At 40.9% G+C, this 17,022-nt stretch overlaps 1 protein-coding gene across 2 annotated transcripts in view; it reads left to right on the plus strand.

Moving 5' to 3' along the window:
- Nucleotides 1-16,825, plus strand: part of Clcn4 (chloride voltage-gated channel 4) — a 72,662-nt gene extending 55,837 nt beyond the window's left edge. For both annotated transcript variants that reach the window (XM_015488021.2, XM_048796508.1), the window contains exons 12-13: nt 3,244-3,460; nt 12,970-16,825. In XM_015488021.2, coding sequence (XP_015343507.1) covers nt 3,244-3,460; nt 12,970-13,060 — 308 coding nt within the window. In that variant the 3' untranslated portion in view covers nt 13,061-16,825. The remainder of the gene's footprint in view (nt 1-3,243; nt 3,461-12,969) is intronic.
- The last annotated feature ends 197 nt before the right edge of the window (nt 16,826-17,022 follow it).

Consider the following 17,022-nt stretch of genomic DNA (forward strand, 5'->3'; position numbering starts at 1 on the left):
ATTATAGGATGTTGAGCAGCATCCTTGATCTCAACCCATTAGATACCAGTAGTTTCCCAACTGTGACAACCAAAAATGTCTCCAGATATTTTCAAAAGTCCCCTGAGGGTAGGGGTAGAGTTGCTCCCAGTTGAGAACCATTGCTCTAAAGCCACTTAATAACTTCCAGTATGTGTGAAGATTGTTTCCAATTTTCAAAAATTTCTTGACCTATCATAGTTTATGAAATCCATCTCACTAGCATTTTATCAACTACTTTCTTTGCCTCTGGTGTTACTGCTGCTAGAAACTGGAATGGGAAGTTGAATAACCTTAGTGGGAGCTCATTAAATGTATATCATTTTTCGGGAAATGTGGCCACTGAGGCTAGTTCTAGCACAATATATTATAAGTCTTTCAACTAAAAACATTTAAAAAATAATTGATCTACTTGAACTTTAAAATATTTTAAAATAATGTATTACGTTTTTAACGTAAAAGTAATACACATTCATAGACTATTAGAAACATTTTAAAAAGATACTATGTTAGTTTTTGTTACTGTGACAATACCTGACATGAACATTAGGGGAGAAAAGGTTTATTGTGGCTCATAGTTTCAGAAGTTTCAGTCTATGGTCCATTAGCCATTTCTTTGGACTTGAAGTGAGACAGAATATCATGGTGGAAGAAAGCTTTCAGCTCATGGCAACCAGGAAGGAGTAGGGGTGGGCAAGGGCCAGGGACAAGATATAGTCCCAAGGGCATGCCTCCAGTAACCAACTTCCTCCAACTAGGCCCCACCTGTCAATCGTTTCTGAATTATTAATTCATCAAATGGATTAATCCACCAATAAATTTAGAGCCCTCATGATCTAATCATTTCATAAAAGTCTAACCTGTGGGCATGAAGTTTTTAAGTCCCTGGGCCTTTTGGGGGACATTCTAGATTCAAACCCTAATTGGCACCAACATTCTCACCTCTCTAGAGGCCATGGTTCATATTCAGTACATTCTTCCTTGTCTTTCAGGTCTTTTAAAAATGTGTATTTTGTGTTATATTTTTAAAAATTCTTTCCCAACTTGGGCTCCCCAAAGTTTCTGGGGTCTGTGAGTCTGTTTTCTCATGGCACTGGCTTATCCCCTGGGTGAGGAGTTGGTTTATTTTTTCATGCAGGAGATATATATTGAGCATTCATGGCTTTTGCAAATGTTTGGTGACTGATGAATATTTCTGGTGCAAACTAGGAGTTGACTCCAATAGAGAGTTGCATAGAGCTTTCTTGCTGGTTTTTCTTCCATTCATCAGCTTTTATTTTGTATGTAGCACCTCCACCTCCAACATTTGAAGGCTTAATATAAGTCTTTATAATATAGTTCCAAAGAAACCTAGCAAAGCCCTTCTGCAGAGAGTAGCAGTTGTCACTTAAAGTAGCCATCTTAGATCTCCAACTCTGACCCTAGCTGATGCCTGTGATCTTTGCTTGGTAGTAAATAGCTCATGGGCTTTCTTTCCTAATGAATGTTCCATGAAATAGGCTCTGTTCTCCATGATATAAGAACCAGATACACTGATATTTAGGAGACTGACTCATTCATGCATGCATGCATGTGACAAATATTTGTTTGTGTCTCCCATGTGCTAGGCATTGTTCAGGCAGTGGGAGTTCACTGGCGTGTAAGAGTTCACTGAGTGGAGTGGCTGCTAGAATCAAGGTTTCTGGCCCAATCCGTAGATTCAGAAGAAATATAACTTTGTTGTCTATTTTAGCAACTGGATATATGTCTTGCTAAGTTGTATTTGGTTTTATAAGGGGTTGAGCAAATCCATGTGATCAGTTCTTGATTGGGGTTTGTGGCTTGATTCAATCCTGTTGTTCAGTCTGATCATTGAAATAGATAAAAATCCTGTTATGTGGAACTTTAAGAGAATCAACTGGTCTATGGAAAGAAGCATATAAATATGTGTTGGCTGTTGCCTCCCTGCCCTGGTGTGGAGGATAGAACCCTCTTGATTTAGGAGAACATGCAGAGTGTGTCAGGCAGGATCTGCATTTGAAAACATGTGCGTCAGTGTCGTCTGGTATTTGTGGTTGAATCATATCCCACTTGATGTAACTAGATTTAACCTGACCCATATAATGTGCAGGCATTTGCCCAGCAGGCTCTCTATTCCTCTTTTCAACAGAGACCCTTTTTCAGACTCAGCCTGACCCCAAATGCTGCCAGCTTTCCATTAGAGTGCTCTATTGCACTAAATGGCCTTAGAGGAGGTAGTTTGAATTTTATTTTTGAAAGAACAATATAGGTGAATAGTAGTCTTTGACAAGGCAAGAAATGTATTATAGAAACCAGGATTCATTTTAAAGCAGGCCCTGCTGTACATTTTCCCTAACCTTTTCCCACGAACCAAAAGAAAGATTAAAATTCCAACAGAAGGAAAATCGCCTTGGAGAAATATCTTGAGACCGATGGATTTGTTTCATGTGTGACTTAAAATAGCCTGGGTTTCTAGCACTGCATTAAGCTGTATTTCTAATGAGTTCCTGTTACCCTACTTTTCTTCAGCTTCACATGGCTTTGCCTACAGACAGAAATAGACTAATTGCTACCATAACAGTTTTACTATCTTTCTTTGAGAAATCTACAAAATGGCCCATTTTTAAGAGAGGAGATCCAAGGAGTGGGGGGGATGCAGCTTTTCTGGGGTTGTTTCTTTGGTCCCAAGGGTCATATTTGGGATTGAGCTGCATTTCTGGGCTGTGAGCCTGGGCTGGTCTTATTGGTTTCTTGTTCCTCTTAGGATTCATAATGCCATTTAGGCCAGTTGTAAGTTAGTTTGTAAAAAACGGTGTTTTAAGGTCACTGGGCAGCTAAATGTGGTTTCTTGTCATGACAAACTTTAGTCCATGATGAGGTGAAGGAGTGTTTGGAAAGCAAGAATGAAGGGTTCTGGGCTGTTTGGGGTGCTCTGGAGTGCAGGAGAAAGCAGTGAATATCCCCAAAGGAACCATGTTGGTCAGGCCCATCTTGTAAGGCATCGGCAATGAATGGTCTGGTCACAGCAGGGGGGGCCTCACACAGCATTAGCTTAGAGAAATGCCAATTTCACAGATGTTTGGCTGAATCCCCTCATTAAGAATGTGTCATTTGCCCTTGAACCCCTTTTCTGTGGGATTCTGGGATGCTGTGTGGGGGATGGTAGGAGGGTAGTTAAGAGAAGAATTTACATGTGGCTTATCGTTCCTACTTACCCCATTCTAGAGAATGCCAGGCAGAGGCAGGAGGGCATCGTGAGCAATTCCATCATGTACTTCACGGAGGAGCCCCCTGAGCTGCCAGCCAACAGTCCACACCCCCTGAAGCTGCGTCGCATCCTGAACCTCAGCCCTTTCACGGTTACAGATCATACACCCATGGAGACAGTGGTGGACATTTTCCGGAAACTGGGGCTCCGGCAGTGCCTGGTGACTCGGAGTGGGTGAGTAGGTGGACCAGTATAAACAGAACATGTACTGTGGCCAGACTTGGGAGAAAAAGATGACTAAGACCTGGTCTCTACCTTTAAGGAACTCAACCATCCACTGGGACAAACCTGTCCTTGACAGGAGATGCCAATAAACTGTGATGAATGTATGGAGAAGTAAATGTAGAGGGAGCTTTGGAACTTAGAGCAAGGTGGCCAGTGCAGCCTGGAAAGGTAGAGGAAACTTCCAGGTTAGACTACTCTCTGGGCTCAGCCTGAGGGTTGAGTCAAAAGGGGAGGAGCCAGAGGAGAAGGGCTTGGTGTTGCTTTTTCTACTGCCATATGACATTTGGGTTATGGAAGAAGGTACAGCTAGTTCTGTTGTAATGTAACATATGTTCCTCAAAACCACAGAGCTATCCAAAATAGAGCAGTGAAAACCATAGGACCTATGGGAAAAATGGAATTAGATACATGATATTCAAAAATTTCATTAGTAATATACTTTTTTAAAAATGAGCTAGGCATGGTGGCACATGCCTGTAATCTCAGTGACTCAGGAGGCTGAGGCAGGAGGATCATGAGTTCAAACCCAGCCTTGGCAACTTAGTGAGGCCCTAAGCAACTCAGCAAGACTCTGTCTCTAATAAAATACAAAAAAGGAAAAAATATATAAAAGGGCTGGGGATGTAGCTCCATGGTTAAGTGCCCATGGGTTCAATCCCTGGTACCAAAAACAAAACAAAACAAAACAACCCCCCCAAAAAAACTGAGATAAGAACACAATAAAAATGGTAGTTTTACAACATTTTGCACATGTTAAATGGTTAGGAAATATTTGAATATGACAATATGTCACTTAACCTTGAAAAAGACCTGAACTTGACTGTGGAACAGACATCTGAAGGACTACATCTTGTAACTTGGAATAGGGGCAGTTATCACAGCTAGATGGATGGCTGTGGCTTCTCACATTCACGTGAACTGAAACAGTGTGTTCAAGGGGTGTGCATATGTGCACTTTGTGTCCTCCAATGCTGCTGGGTTCAGCTGGGTGCTACTGTCTGTGCTCTCCTGGTTTCTCATGGATGAAATCACACACGAGCAAATGCAAAGTCCATGTTATACTCAGGTCATTCCCAGTGTGAAACAATGTCATCTTTGCCAAACAAATGGTATTGGAGAATGAGATATTAGATAGCCTCTTGGCATTGTTTCTGCTATCATGCTCTATAGTGTGTGTGTGTGTATGTGTGTGTGTGTATGCGCACGTGCATGTGCATGTGCTACTGGGGATTGAATCCAGGGGTGCTTTACCACAAAACTACATCCCCAGCTCTTTTTATTTTGAGGCAGGGTCTCACTAAGTTGCCTAAGCTGGCCTTGAACTTGAGATTCTCTTGCCTCAGCCTCCCAAGTCACAAAGATTATAGGTGTGCACCATTGTACCCAGCCATGCAATTACTTTTGTTTTGTATTATTACAAACCAGTAAAGTATCAATAAAAAAGTCAAAGCACTACAACAGTGCTGGAGGTGCAGTTCTCCAAGGGCCATTCTTTTGTCTCAACATGTACCCCAAGTTCCATAGTTTCAGAAGCTTGGGTAGAGAAAGGGACTGGCTTGCTCTGCATGTCCTGGAACCTAAGTTATCAGTCTATTTCATTCCTTCTAAGCTGGGTGCTGGCAATGAGGGAATGGGTTTTGGTGATGATGATTTAGGCCTTTATAGAACCAAGAGGCTTAACTAAAGTAGTTTACATTTCTGAAGGCAGTACACTCTAGTTTAACTTAGTAGTTCTCAACAGGGGTGGTTTTGTCCCCTAGAGATGTGGGACAATGACTAGGGGCAATGTCAGATATCACAACTAGAGCGAGAGGTGCTATTGTCATCTGGTAGGTAGGGAACAAGGATGCTGCTAAACATCTGGAATGCCAAGGCAGCCCTCATCATCATCAACAACAACAACAACACAATGTGGCCCAAAAAGTTCACTTGATATTGTGGTTGAGTGACCCTGATCCTGGACTGGATGTTATGGCTAAGCAAATAAGCAATCCTATCCATTCAGCTTTTTGCCTGCTGTGTTAGTAACAGGGATATAGGCTCTGCAAGAGATGAAATGTGCACAATCACCCAGAGAACTCCTAGCTGGCAGGAAGTATGTCCTTAGCTCTAACTGCAGCCAGAAGGGCATCTTGTACATGGGAGGTGCAATTAATAGGGAACAAACAAATTGGTCCTTGTATTTGAAGCTAGAGGTCATTTCTGCCAGAGAATGTTAAAGGAGCTTTGTAATTTCTCAAAGTTGAGCCTGCCCTAAGAATTGCCTGGCAGATTAAACCTCCAGGTTAAACCCAGTTTGCTGGGGTCCACTGCAGAGCTGCTGATCCCTGAGGTCTCAGGTAAGACCTGAGAATGTGCATTTCTAACAAACTCTCAGATAAGGCTGCTGGTCTAAGGACCCCAGTTTGAGAACTGCTGAAGTTGATTTCTGCATTTAGATTTCCAGCTCTTGGCATAAATACCACTGTGATCACCCTTGCCATCTCAAGTGTATCACAGTTTCTTCTTTCCTTTAAAATAATAATCCAATGTCAGTTTTCATTGGAATTTCCAGTGTGGGCAGGAAATTCTGCCTTAACACCCACTCTCACCTCACAGAGCCCCATGAGGCTTTCCTGAGAAGATCTGGGTGCCGAAGTTGGCTCCGAATGTTCTGTGAGAAAGCAAAATCATTCTCTCTGGCTCTACATATTTTAAACAAACACAGATGCTGCTACGTTAGTGCTGGCAAGGGATCCTTGTTTGCGGGGCCTTTCATCTTCATCTCCTCGGGCTTTCAGCCAGAGTGAGCCCATCTCAAGCCAGCTCGCGTTTTTGATGCGTTCCCTCACCATGTGCCTTCCCTGCTCAAGATGGCTGAGATCCTGGGCCTGTTCCTTGACCTGGTTCATCTTCAGGATTTCTCAGGGCCTGGGGCCTAAAATAATCATGAAACCAGACCAGAATCCAGAGGAGTTTTGTCCCCAAAATGCAGGAGTCTAGGAAGCCTCCAGTGACTAAGAGCAAATTTGGGTAAGATTTGCCCTGTGAAGGTTCTAGAAAGGAAAAGCAACTAGAGGAGATGGTGGCAGATTTCCCCCAAACCCTACTAGGGGTACATTGGGTCTGGTTAGGTTAGATTTCTCAGAAGAGCCTAGCTGCTCAAATCTGAATTATGTTCTTGGTCGTTATCTAGCCATTTATGATTCACTGAATTCACTTGATCTAAATTTAAATCAAAGAGAACACTTCAAACCACTAATGAAGTCAACAGGATTTGATGTTGCCTCTTTTTGGGTTGATGTTTAGCTTTCTTCTATTGTAATAATTACTCTTGTAGGCCCCTGGCACAATTTATGCCCACACCCAAGTCAGCACCTGAATTAATAGTTTCTCAATGTCATTGTACCTAACATAACTTTCAGACAGAGGAAGTGAAAAGGTTTTTGGAATTGTAAATGCTTGGTTTTTGGTTTTTGATGTGAGGTCTCTGTGTTGCCTGGTTGGGCCTGAACTTCTGGACTCAAGTGATTCTCCTGCTTTAGCCTCCTGAGTAGCCAGGAGAACAGGCCTCTGCCACAGCATCTGGCTATGCCTCATCTTTTGATACTGTCTCCAGAATAAAGACAAGGAAATGAAACCCAGGCTTTATAGATATGGGAGGGGGATGTGTGGATGCATGTTGTATTTTAGTAGAGTTCTTATCTTTGCAAATATGACACTAGTAGTCATTTTTTTTTGAAGAGACATTGGTGTAATCAATATTTTACTGAGCATCTATTTTGGCTGAGGGTTGGGGAGGATCAGGAAGTGTTTTTAAAAGAAGTCAAGGAGCCTGTTATCTGCTAAGGAACATGGACACAATTCAATGTAATTGATGCTACCCAAAGCAGGTGTTCCTGAGGAGAGTGTCCTAAAGCAGGCTTTCCAGTAGAAAATAGATGGCAGAAGCTGAATGAGTGGTTTTAAATTGAGGGTCTGTCCGTTAGTCCATCAGCTGCAGAGCCCCTCCCACTGCCTAACAACCCCTGTGGGTGCTCTGTGTGTGAGCTGATCTGTTTGTATCTGCTGTGATTTCACTCCTGATCACATCTTGCTTAGCAGCATATTATAAGTATAAGCTGCTGGCCTTATAACTGTCACTTTTTTTAATTTTGAAAAAACTATCAAAATCCCAAACCTTGTGAATGCTCGCATTTTTACACTTCCATTTACTGTTCTCTTGCCCTTCATTTTTATGCATTCTGCAAGAGGTCAGAGAATTCTTTGACCTTCCCTGTGTTTCTGTCATCTAGCATCTGAAGGGTCATTGTATAGCCCCTGCGGTCCTGCCTTTATTTTTATACTGATTTATTTATTTTACAGCTTATTGAGATAATTCACATACCATACAATTCACCTATGTAAAATGTTTAAGTCAGTAGTTTTAGTAAAAAATGAATTATGTATCCCTTGCTACCATCAACTTTAGAATATTTCTATTACACTATAAAGAAACCCTGTACGCCTTAGCTGTCACCTCCTGTACCCCAGCCCTAGGCAACAACTAACTTACTCTCTGTCTCTGTGGATTGTTCCCTATTGGATCTTGTGAGTAAATGCAGTCATCTCTTATGTGGTCTTGTGGCTGGCCTCTTTTACTCAGCAGAGTATTTTCACAGTTCATCCATGTTGAAGCCTGTAACAGTACTTCATTCTGATTATGGCTGAATATCATTTGTTGTATGGATAGACCACATTTTGTTTATTCATTCTTCTATTGATGGACATTTGGGTTGTTTCTACTTCTTGGCTGTTATAAATAATACTGTTACGAATAAGACTTGTGTGCAGGTTTTTGTGTGAACATATATTTTCATTTCTCTCAGAGTGGAATTGCAGAGTCATGTGGTAAGTCTATGTTTAACTTTGTTTCCTTCCTTCCTTCTTTCCTTCCTTCCTTCAGAGATATAATTCATATACCATATAATTTGCCATCTTAAAGTATATAATTCAAGGGTTTTTGATACATTCTCAAAGTTGTGTTAACAATTGCTTTGTTGTAAATCCAGAACATTTTCATCACCCCCTAAACCCTTTTCCCATTAGCAGTTACTTCCTATTCCACCCTTCCCCCAGCCACTGCCAACCACTAATCTACTTTCTGCCTCCATGGATTTGTCTATTCTGGATACTCATGATATATGTGGCATTACATGATATGTCACCTTTTGTGATTGATCCTTTTATTTAGCATAGCTTTTTCAAGGTTCACCCAAGTTGTAGCAAGTGTCAATACTTTTTATGGTTAAATAGCACTCCAATGTATGGATGTTTATCAATTCATTAGGAGATGGACATTTAGGTTCTCTTTACTTTTTGAATGAGAATATGAGACCCTAAGAAGTAAAACACTTAAGATCAAAGGGAATTGGGTACAGAGCCAGTCCTATCTGGAGATCTACCAAGGACCTTTGGTGGAGGACCCTGCCAGTCAAACCAGAACCCAGAGGACATCAATGTTCTCTACACAACAGCAGAGGGGAAGTAGACTGGGGGCAATTTGAAGATACCCAACATCATCTGTGAAGATGCACAATCCTGAACTATTGGAATACCTGTTCAGTGAAATGTTGAGAATGTAGGGCCAAGTCCTGGGGTTTCTACTTTCAATACCGATGGCTTATTATATATTGAGCCCCAGAGGGCCTCTCTTATTTGAAAGATCCCAGCTAGGGGTGATATTGTAAGTGTTTAAGAGTTGATGCCAGATAGTAACACTTGGGATGAGATTAGTGGAGTTACAGAAGATGAGTGTATTAGGGTATATTTTAGGGGATTTGCTTCATTGTCTATAAACCAATGGGTATGGAAATATTTCAGTACTTTTTAAATTTGGGCAGTGGTTCTTGACAAGAGGTGATTTTGACTTCCATCTGTACAATGCATTTGGCAGTGTCTGGAGAAATTTTGGCTGTTACAACTGGGGAGCAGTGGTACTGATGGCATGTTGTGAGTAGAGGCCTGGGTATTATAAAGGACAGCCCACCCCCAACAAAGATTGATCCAATCCCAACTGTCACTAGTGTCAAGGCAGAGAAACCTTGAGTAAATACTTCCTGGGGCACAGAGAGAGAGCATCCTATAGAACCAGATTAGGACTCATTTGGCTGCTGTCACATAGGAATCCTTACTAGGGACTCTCATTTGTCTTTAAATAAGGCCCCTTCCCAGTATTAGAGTCACCTTTCCTTGCTATCACTGCTCCATTAAAATTAATTATTTTCATGAGAACAAGAACAGAATGTATCTGTCCCCAAGAATAAACCTCCTTTATTTACCTGGACCTCCAAGCCTTTGCCATGCCTTGGATCTGGAGGCCTGGGCAACTCTTCTCAGCAGCCATATCTGGCTGCCAAGGCAAAAGGGAAGCTCTGATGAGATAGAGGCTCACTAAAGCTTCCATAGAAGCCAGGTGAATTGACAAAGTATTGGGTAATAGTGCCCTTGAGAAAATGTTTAGCTCTCGTTGAATGAATGCAGTGGACCCTTATTATGGCAGTTGACCCCCAAGTAACTAAGACAAATCAGGATGGAAAAAGGGGGGTTTTGGAACCACCAGCTCGACCCAGCATTATTCCAGTGCATGAAGACCAGATCCCTTATTGGGTCCTGATCCCCTCAGATGGGTTTTCCTGGAAGAACCCAGCATCTCTGCCACAGTCCGGCTGCAGCAAAATAACCGGGGGGTGACGAATAACTTGTGTACGTTGATACAGCAGGAGTAGGAGCCGTTTATTGCAGGACAGGAGCAGTATTTATACATTCCACACAGCTTATCTAATTAGCATAAACTAGATACATCAGTCAACCAATCAGGAATCTCTACACCTAATAGCTCGGTTTTGTTACTTCTCAAACCACTCCCTCTGACATTTTGCCAGGCACCATCCAGACTTGTTTACGAACTTTAACATTCCCCTAGCAAAATGCCAGGTGTTATTTTGACTTGTTTACAGACTCTAACAATCTCACTACAGAGAATGATAATGTTCATTTCTTTTGGGGTCATCTTATTCAGGATTATACCAACATTTGGGGGGAACAAACTAGGTCTATTTAAATCAGTTGTATACATCTTACGTGTTTTAGAATTTCTCATGGTCTAGAAAGAGAAATATTCTAAGGGTGCTGTTTTACAACTGTTTAATGCAGAGGCAGCTGAACAGCTGTTATGGGCTGAATTGTGCCCCCCACTTCTAAATTCCTATGTCGAAGCTGTAAGCCCCAGCATGATTGTATTGGGACACAAGTCCTTTAAGGAGGTAATTAAAGTTAAATTAGGCCATTGGGGCAGGACCCTAATCCAGTAGGACTGGTGTCCTTGTAAGGAGAGGAAGAGACACAAGGAGTCTATATGCACAAAGAGGCCATGTGAAGACACAGAAGATGACTATGTTCATCTCTAAGCCAAAGAGAGAGAGAAACTGGTCCTGCTGGCACCTTGATCTGACACTTTGAAAAAATAAATTCTTTTGTTTAAGCCACCTCATCTGTGGTATTTTGTTACAGCAGCCCAGGCTGACCAACACAGAAATGCAGTTTGGCAGATTTGGTGGAACAGCATCTTGTTTTATGGGGCATCTTCAATTTTACTGCATTGTGATACATTTTAGAGATGTATTTAAAATAATGCATTAGGACCATAAAGTCAAGAAGCCCTAAAGAGCTTGAGTGAAAACCCACAATTCCTGGCTCTATCCACCTTCACCACCCCTCCACTTGTTTTAGGTGACCCGTGGTGTTTAGCATGCTTTTAAAGACCCCTCTTGCTATTTCCTCTGTCCTAAAGATGTTCCTGTGGGATGAATGGGGAAGGGCCAGTGTTTCTTGTCTTCCCTAGTGGGACAGATGGAAAAACTCACCTAAGAAATGAATCCCATTTTCAAGATTGTTTAAGGTTCAATGTGGTCAGAGTCAAACAAGTCCGGATTCTAGCCTGTTTCTCTCCAGGTGTAACTGATTTGAACACCCCTTTGAATCATTTTATCTCTTCTTCATAGTCACTGTCTATAAGCAAAAGGTGACTCTGGCTAACTGGACCTTAATTAAAGAAATGATGTTAGATTACACTTGTGTTTTCTGATTCTTTTTTGGTATTCCATCATTTTACAAAGACATAGAATAGAAACCTGTCATTTTAATAGCTATACAGTATTCCAAGGTGAGGCTGCCATGGCTTTCTTCCTCATTACTCCCTCCTTTTGGGGTGTATATGTGTGATAGAGACACAGTGAACAGTAATTTGCAAACTTATTTGGCAATGGAAATTTTTCTCCAAAGAAGTTGTGCACATTGTCTTCTGTCAAACCTTTTACTGTATCCACGGTGCATAATTTATTCCTTCAGGTTGTCCTTTAAATTTTTAATAAAATAACAAAACAAGGGTTGCTGTGAATGGTTGTACAAATGGGCACTGCCTGATATAGGGAGTACTGTTTACATTGTGGTGTGTGTGAGAGTGCTCCCCGGGATTGTGTGATGTACAGTTGAGGTGACCCTAATAAAGGGACCCTGGTAAGTGCCATTCTTTTGATCAGTTGAAAGCAGTGGATTTTGGAAGGGGAGGCAATTTCCATACAGGGTCAGAGATGAATGTTATTCTTTACCCTTCTAGTAAGATAAAATTAAAAATATAATAATTTATCTCATTCCTAACATTTCTTTTACTTAAAATGTCTTACACTTGGAATTTCTGTGGTGTGGTCAGCTTTCAACAATGGCTTTCATGAGCACTTTTAAAATTGATTATATTATTGAAATTTAAGAGAGTGTATTAGTCATTGTAGTTTTATTGTAACAACAAACAAGCTTGCAATCTCAGTGGTGTAATGAAATAAAGGTTATTTTTCTCACAAGTCACATCTTACCATATTTCAGTGCATAATCATTGTGGATTTTATGCAAACATATTTTGCAAAAAAGTGGGGGTGACCTTTAAGAAAAAATTGTGCCAGTATTACTTAAAAATCATTTATTATTAAACTTCCTTTGGTGCAATATTAGGATGCCCAGAATACTCGTGAATATGTGTTAATGTGGTAGCAATGATTATGCACTGCAATATGGTAAGCAATTTGCAGGTGTGGGCTCAACCACATAGTCACTCATGGCCCCAGGTCTTTGAATCTGGTGGCTCTTAAGTCAGACCTCTGTTCTGCAGAGTCTTTTCACTGGCTCCTTTGCCTCTGACTACCAGATGAGAAGGAATGAGGAGAAATGTGTAGGAGACCTGGGAGTGGCATCTGTTACCTTCACCCATGGACCAAGGGTCAGACAGAGCTCACTCCATTGGCCCTGCCCAACCACAAGGGAGACTGGTAGGCTGGTAAACTTTACCTATCCTTGTCCCTCAGTGAAAATGGCACTAGGGATTAGGGACAGGGATGAGTCCATATTGTAATGCTGACCTCTTTTTTTAAATTTTCTTTCCATTTCAGGAGACTTCTTGGCATCATCACAAAAAAGGATGTTCTGAGACACATGGCCCAGATGGCAAACCAGGACCCCGAATCTATCATGTTTAATTAGCAACAAGAGAGCAATTTTGAGAACACACTGATAATATCATTTTAAAAGAAATAAACAAATGATATGTTACTATCCCCAATGAAAGATCTTGCATTAGGGCTAGCAGAAGCAAAAGCTTTGCTTGAAAGGAGGGGAAGAAGGATGAAACTTTTATAAAAAAACAATAAAACAACAACAAAAAAAAAGCAAAACCACCAATGCATAGACATTTTATAGCTTTGAGCCCCTTACAAGTTTTGAGCTGTGTTTCTCCATGGGTGTGCTAACTGCTGTTGGGGCAAGTGGGTGGCATAAGAACCACGTGCTTCATATGAGGAGACAGAACACAAATGCCAAATGAAGAAGCTCTGACCCCACTGCTCAAGGCTGATGTTTGTAACTTAAGAACACATGTGAAGCTTTGAGTCCAAAAGACAAAGGGGTATTGGCATGTCAACATTCTTATTTATTATGATTCCTGATAATTTGCTGCTATGTTACTAAAATCATACTAAAGACATTTGCACTTACTTCATTGGAGGAGAAAAAGAAATGAAAGTTGAACAGTGAAAGCTGCAAGTGTGCTCCAGTGGGGTTTCCTCATGACTGGTTTCTTGCTCCTCTTCTCAGCCTGTTATTTTGCTTATTTATCAGTTTCTGAACCAACATTAGGGGAGCCACGATGAGTGTGAAGAAACCATTTCTCTCCACAATACTGGCACTTTGGGTCTGAATGATGAACTGTGGGAGCATGTAGTGCTCTGTGTAGTTTCCCCTTGTGCAAGCGGACACATACTTATTTTGAGGGAACACACACTTGATTGTTGATTTGCATCCCCATTGCATTTGCTTCATTTATTTATTGCTGTTGCCTGTGCTTTCTTAAATATTGATCAGTCTAGCACTTTCCATGTGTCATGGCCTATATGCTCCCAGCTTGTGATAAGTGTGTTTTAATTCCCAACTAGCATATGCAAGAGTCAAAATGGGCTACTGAGTATTACTACTTATTTTTCCTCTCAGGTCTTTTTGGATATGGCTGTGAAGAGGGTGAAGCACACGAGTTCTCAGTGGGAACTCTACCAAATGGATTGCAAGAGAACTACTAAATTGATTCTAAATCTATTCCATTCTCTTCTCTGTGGGATGCAAAGTGTCCAGTTTTAATGTCTAAGCATGCACTTTCATACTAGCAATCATAGCACAGAAGGAGAGAGTTAAATTTTATATAGCCAATTTAAACATTGGGCATCTTTGTATTAGAATTTAACGACACATTTATTCTTTTAGCCAGGATGTCTGTCTTTTCTGTGAGAATGAATTAAGCTATGTTTTAGGTCCCCACTGTATGATCTGTGTAAAATTTATCCCACTTGTCCCCTTACTTTTACCTTTTTTCTTCCCTTTTCATTGAATCTTTCTCATCCTTTTCAATCTCATTGTCATTGGATCTTGATGTATGAAGTATGTGTGCTCTTGACTGCAAACAACAGTGAAGGACTGAATAAGAAACCTGGGAGATACACACCCCAGGATTGTCTGCATCATTTCACCAAGGATCAAACTCCTTTGGTAGTTTCCACTACCTTATCCTCTCTCCTTTGGTTTATTGCCTCATAGTTGCAAGATGGTTGCTGAACCATCAGGTATCATGTCTGTTTTCTAAGTGGGAAGAGGGAAGAAGAGGCAAGTAACAAGGTGCAATGTCTATATCCAGAAAGCAAAGCTTTCTGTAACTTGGCTCCCCCTAGTGCATGAGAGTCTGGGAAGGAAAATTTTAGCTAGGCACATTACTCTGTGAATGAAATTTAGAGTCTCTCTCTTTTGTTTTATTTTATTTTTTATTTTATTTTTTGCTGTGTGAGGGGTGGAACCCAGGGCCTCATGCATGCTAAGCAAGTGCTCTACCTGAGCCACATTTCCAACCCTAGAGTCTCTTAATGAGGAAGGGGGATTAGGTTTTGGAGGGGGATTGTCTCTGCCACAGTTTCCTCATATCCCTATCATTGCCCTTCAATGTCTTTTTTTACTCTCTCATTCTTGACAAACTCTTGCAAACATTCTTCGAACCTTCTTGCTTCCTACTCCTTTTCTTAGATTTGACCTAGAATTCCTAACCAGAATCCATCATTTCTTAGCCCCAGTAAGAATTTTTATTTTGGATAAAAACCTAGCTACAAGTGGGTTTCTATGAAACGTTTTATTGTTATAAGAAAATACATCTTCTGTGGATTAAAATTTTCAAGTCACATCATGCTGACAACTATGGAAAATTTGTTTCTGCAATTAATGCCCCCTCTCCAAAATAACGTCTAATAGCCACTTCAGTGTGGAAATATCCAGTTAATAGCAGAGAATTTAGACTGTGGTCTTAGAATGAAATGCATTGTCTCATCCACAGCATGTAAATATTAAGAACAGATCTTAATCTTGGTGTTGTTACTGGGATTTCCACGGAACATTTGCAAGTGAAGCTGGCTTCTCCTGACTTCAGATCCTGAATTCTTAAAGATTGCTTCATGTAGTCCCCTTTTATTCTCGTGTGGTATCACTCAGAGACAACCTGTAATAGGAAAGAGGATTAGTCACAGCCCAGCCCTATATAATCCAGAAGGCCCTTGTAGCTGAAACAGGTAGCTTCAAAAAGAACATGAATCAGTGGAAAGAGAGCCAAAGGTCAGTGAGACCACAGAATTGCCTTCCAACCCAGCTGAGGCTGTGGAGGGACTGAGGGCATGGTTTAGATTGGGCCAAGGTTATCAAGAGGAAACTTGAGAGTTGTTTCCTTCTCCCAGTGCTTAGCACAGAGATGTTGGTGACTCATGGAAACTATTGGAAGAGTTATTGACTGAAATAACCAAGGCTTCTTTTCCTTTACAAGTTGACCCTCCAATCTGTTGTGGGGTTCAGACTCCTCAACAGAAAGTCAGGGTCAGACAGGCAGGTTAAAGTCAAGGGTGGGGAGTGTAGTGGGGTTGATAACAAATGACCTTTCTCCCAGGGAGCCCACCTCAGCCATGTGATCCATTTGCCCACTGGCCAAGGTTTCACACAAGCTCTGTGGGGACCATACTGCCCTGCTCTTTGTCACTTTTTCTTAGAAAAGTACTCAGCTAGGGACTCTGAGGGTATTCATGGTATCCCAATGCAGAACTTCAATCTACTTTCTCTAGTTATCTGATGTAGAGAACTGGGACATGAAGTTGAAATGTACATCTTTTAGAATAATATATTTTTTTCTTTTCCAAAACCAAAGGCTTTGGGCATTTGCCGAACTTTCTGGATCAGTTTTTATTGTAAAAATCATAAACACATGATAGAAAAGGAGTTATCTAATGAGACACATCACCTACTTCTTGCTCTCCCTTCTGATTACTAAGGGAATGGGTTGTAGGACACCAAAATAAAGGGAATCCCGAAAATGATATGTGAATTTTTTTCTAAGTGTTTTTCAGTGCATCTCTTGGGAATGCTGATGTTCCTGTGGCTTTTAGGGAAAGGTAAATGTGCTAGAAGTAAAGCATCCAATATTAAGTGCTTGCTGTTACATAGACATGCAGTCTCAAGGTTCTCTATTCAGTAATTCCTAAAGGCCTTGTAAAAAAGAAGACTTGTAAATATACATTTTGAGCCCTAATAAGTCACAGACACCAAAAATTTTAGGCCAGTTTGTTTCACTTAGGTGAGAACTGATTACTTTAAATTATTAACATGTGCAAATTCTGCTTGGAATTCATCATCAGGTGCTGAGCTGGAAAAGACGAGAAACTCAAGGAAGAGAACTATTGAATTTCCATGTAACTGTAATATTATGCTTTCATTTTAATTTTGTGTATTATCAAACTGGGCTTTTAACCTTTGAAATGATTTGCACGAAGAGGGAGCCTGTATATCTGACCTAGGAAACATTAACCAGATCCCATTTTCACTGGTGCAGAAATAACTATTTATTTGCCGTCCTTAGGTGTTCTGGGAATGAGCCT

Source organism: Marmota marmota, unplaced genomic scaffold, assembly GCF_001458135.2.
Source record: "Marmota marmota marmota unplaced genomic scaffold, marMar, whole genome shotgun sequence".
NCBI lineage: Eukaryota > Metazoa > Chordata > Mammalia > Rodentia > Sciuridae > Marmota > Marmota marmota.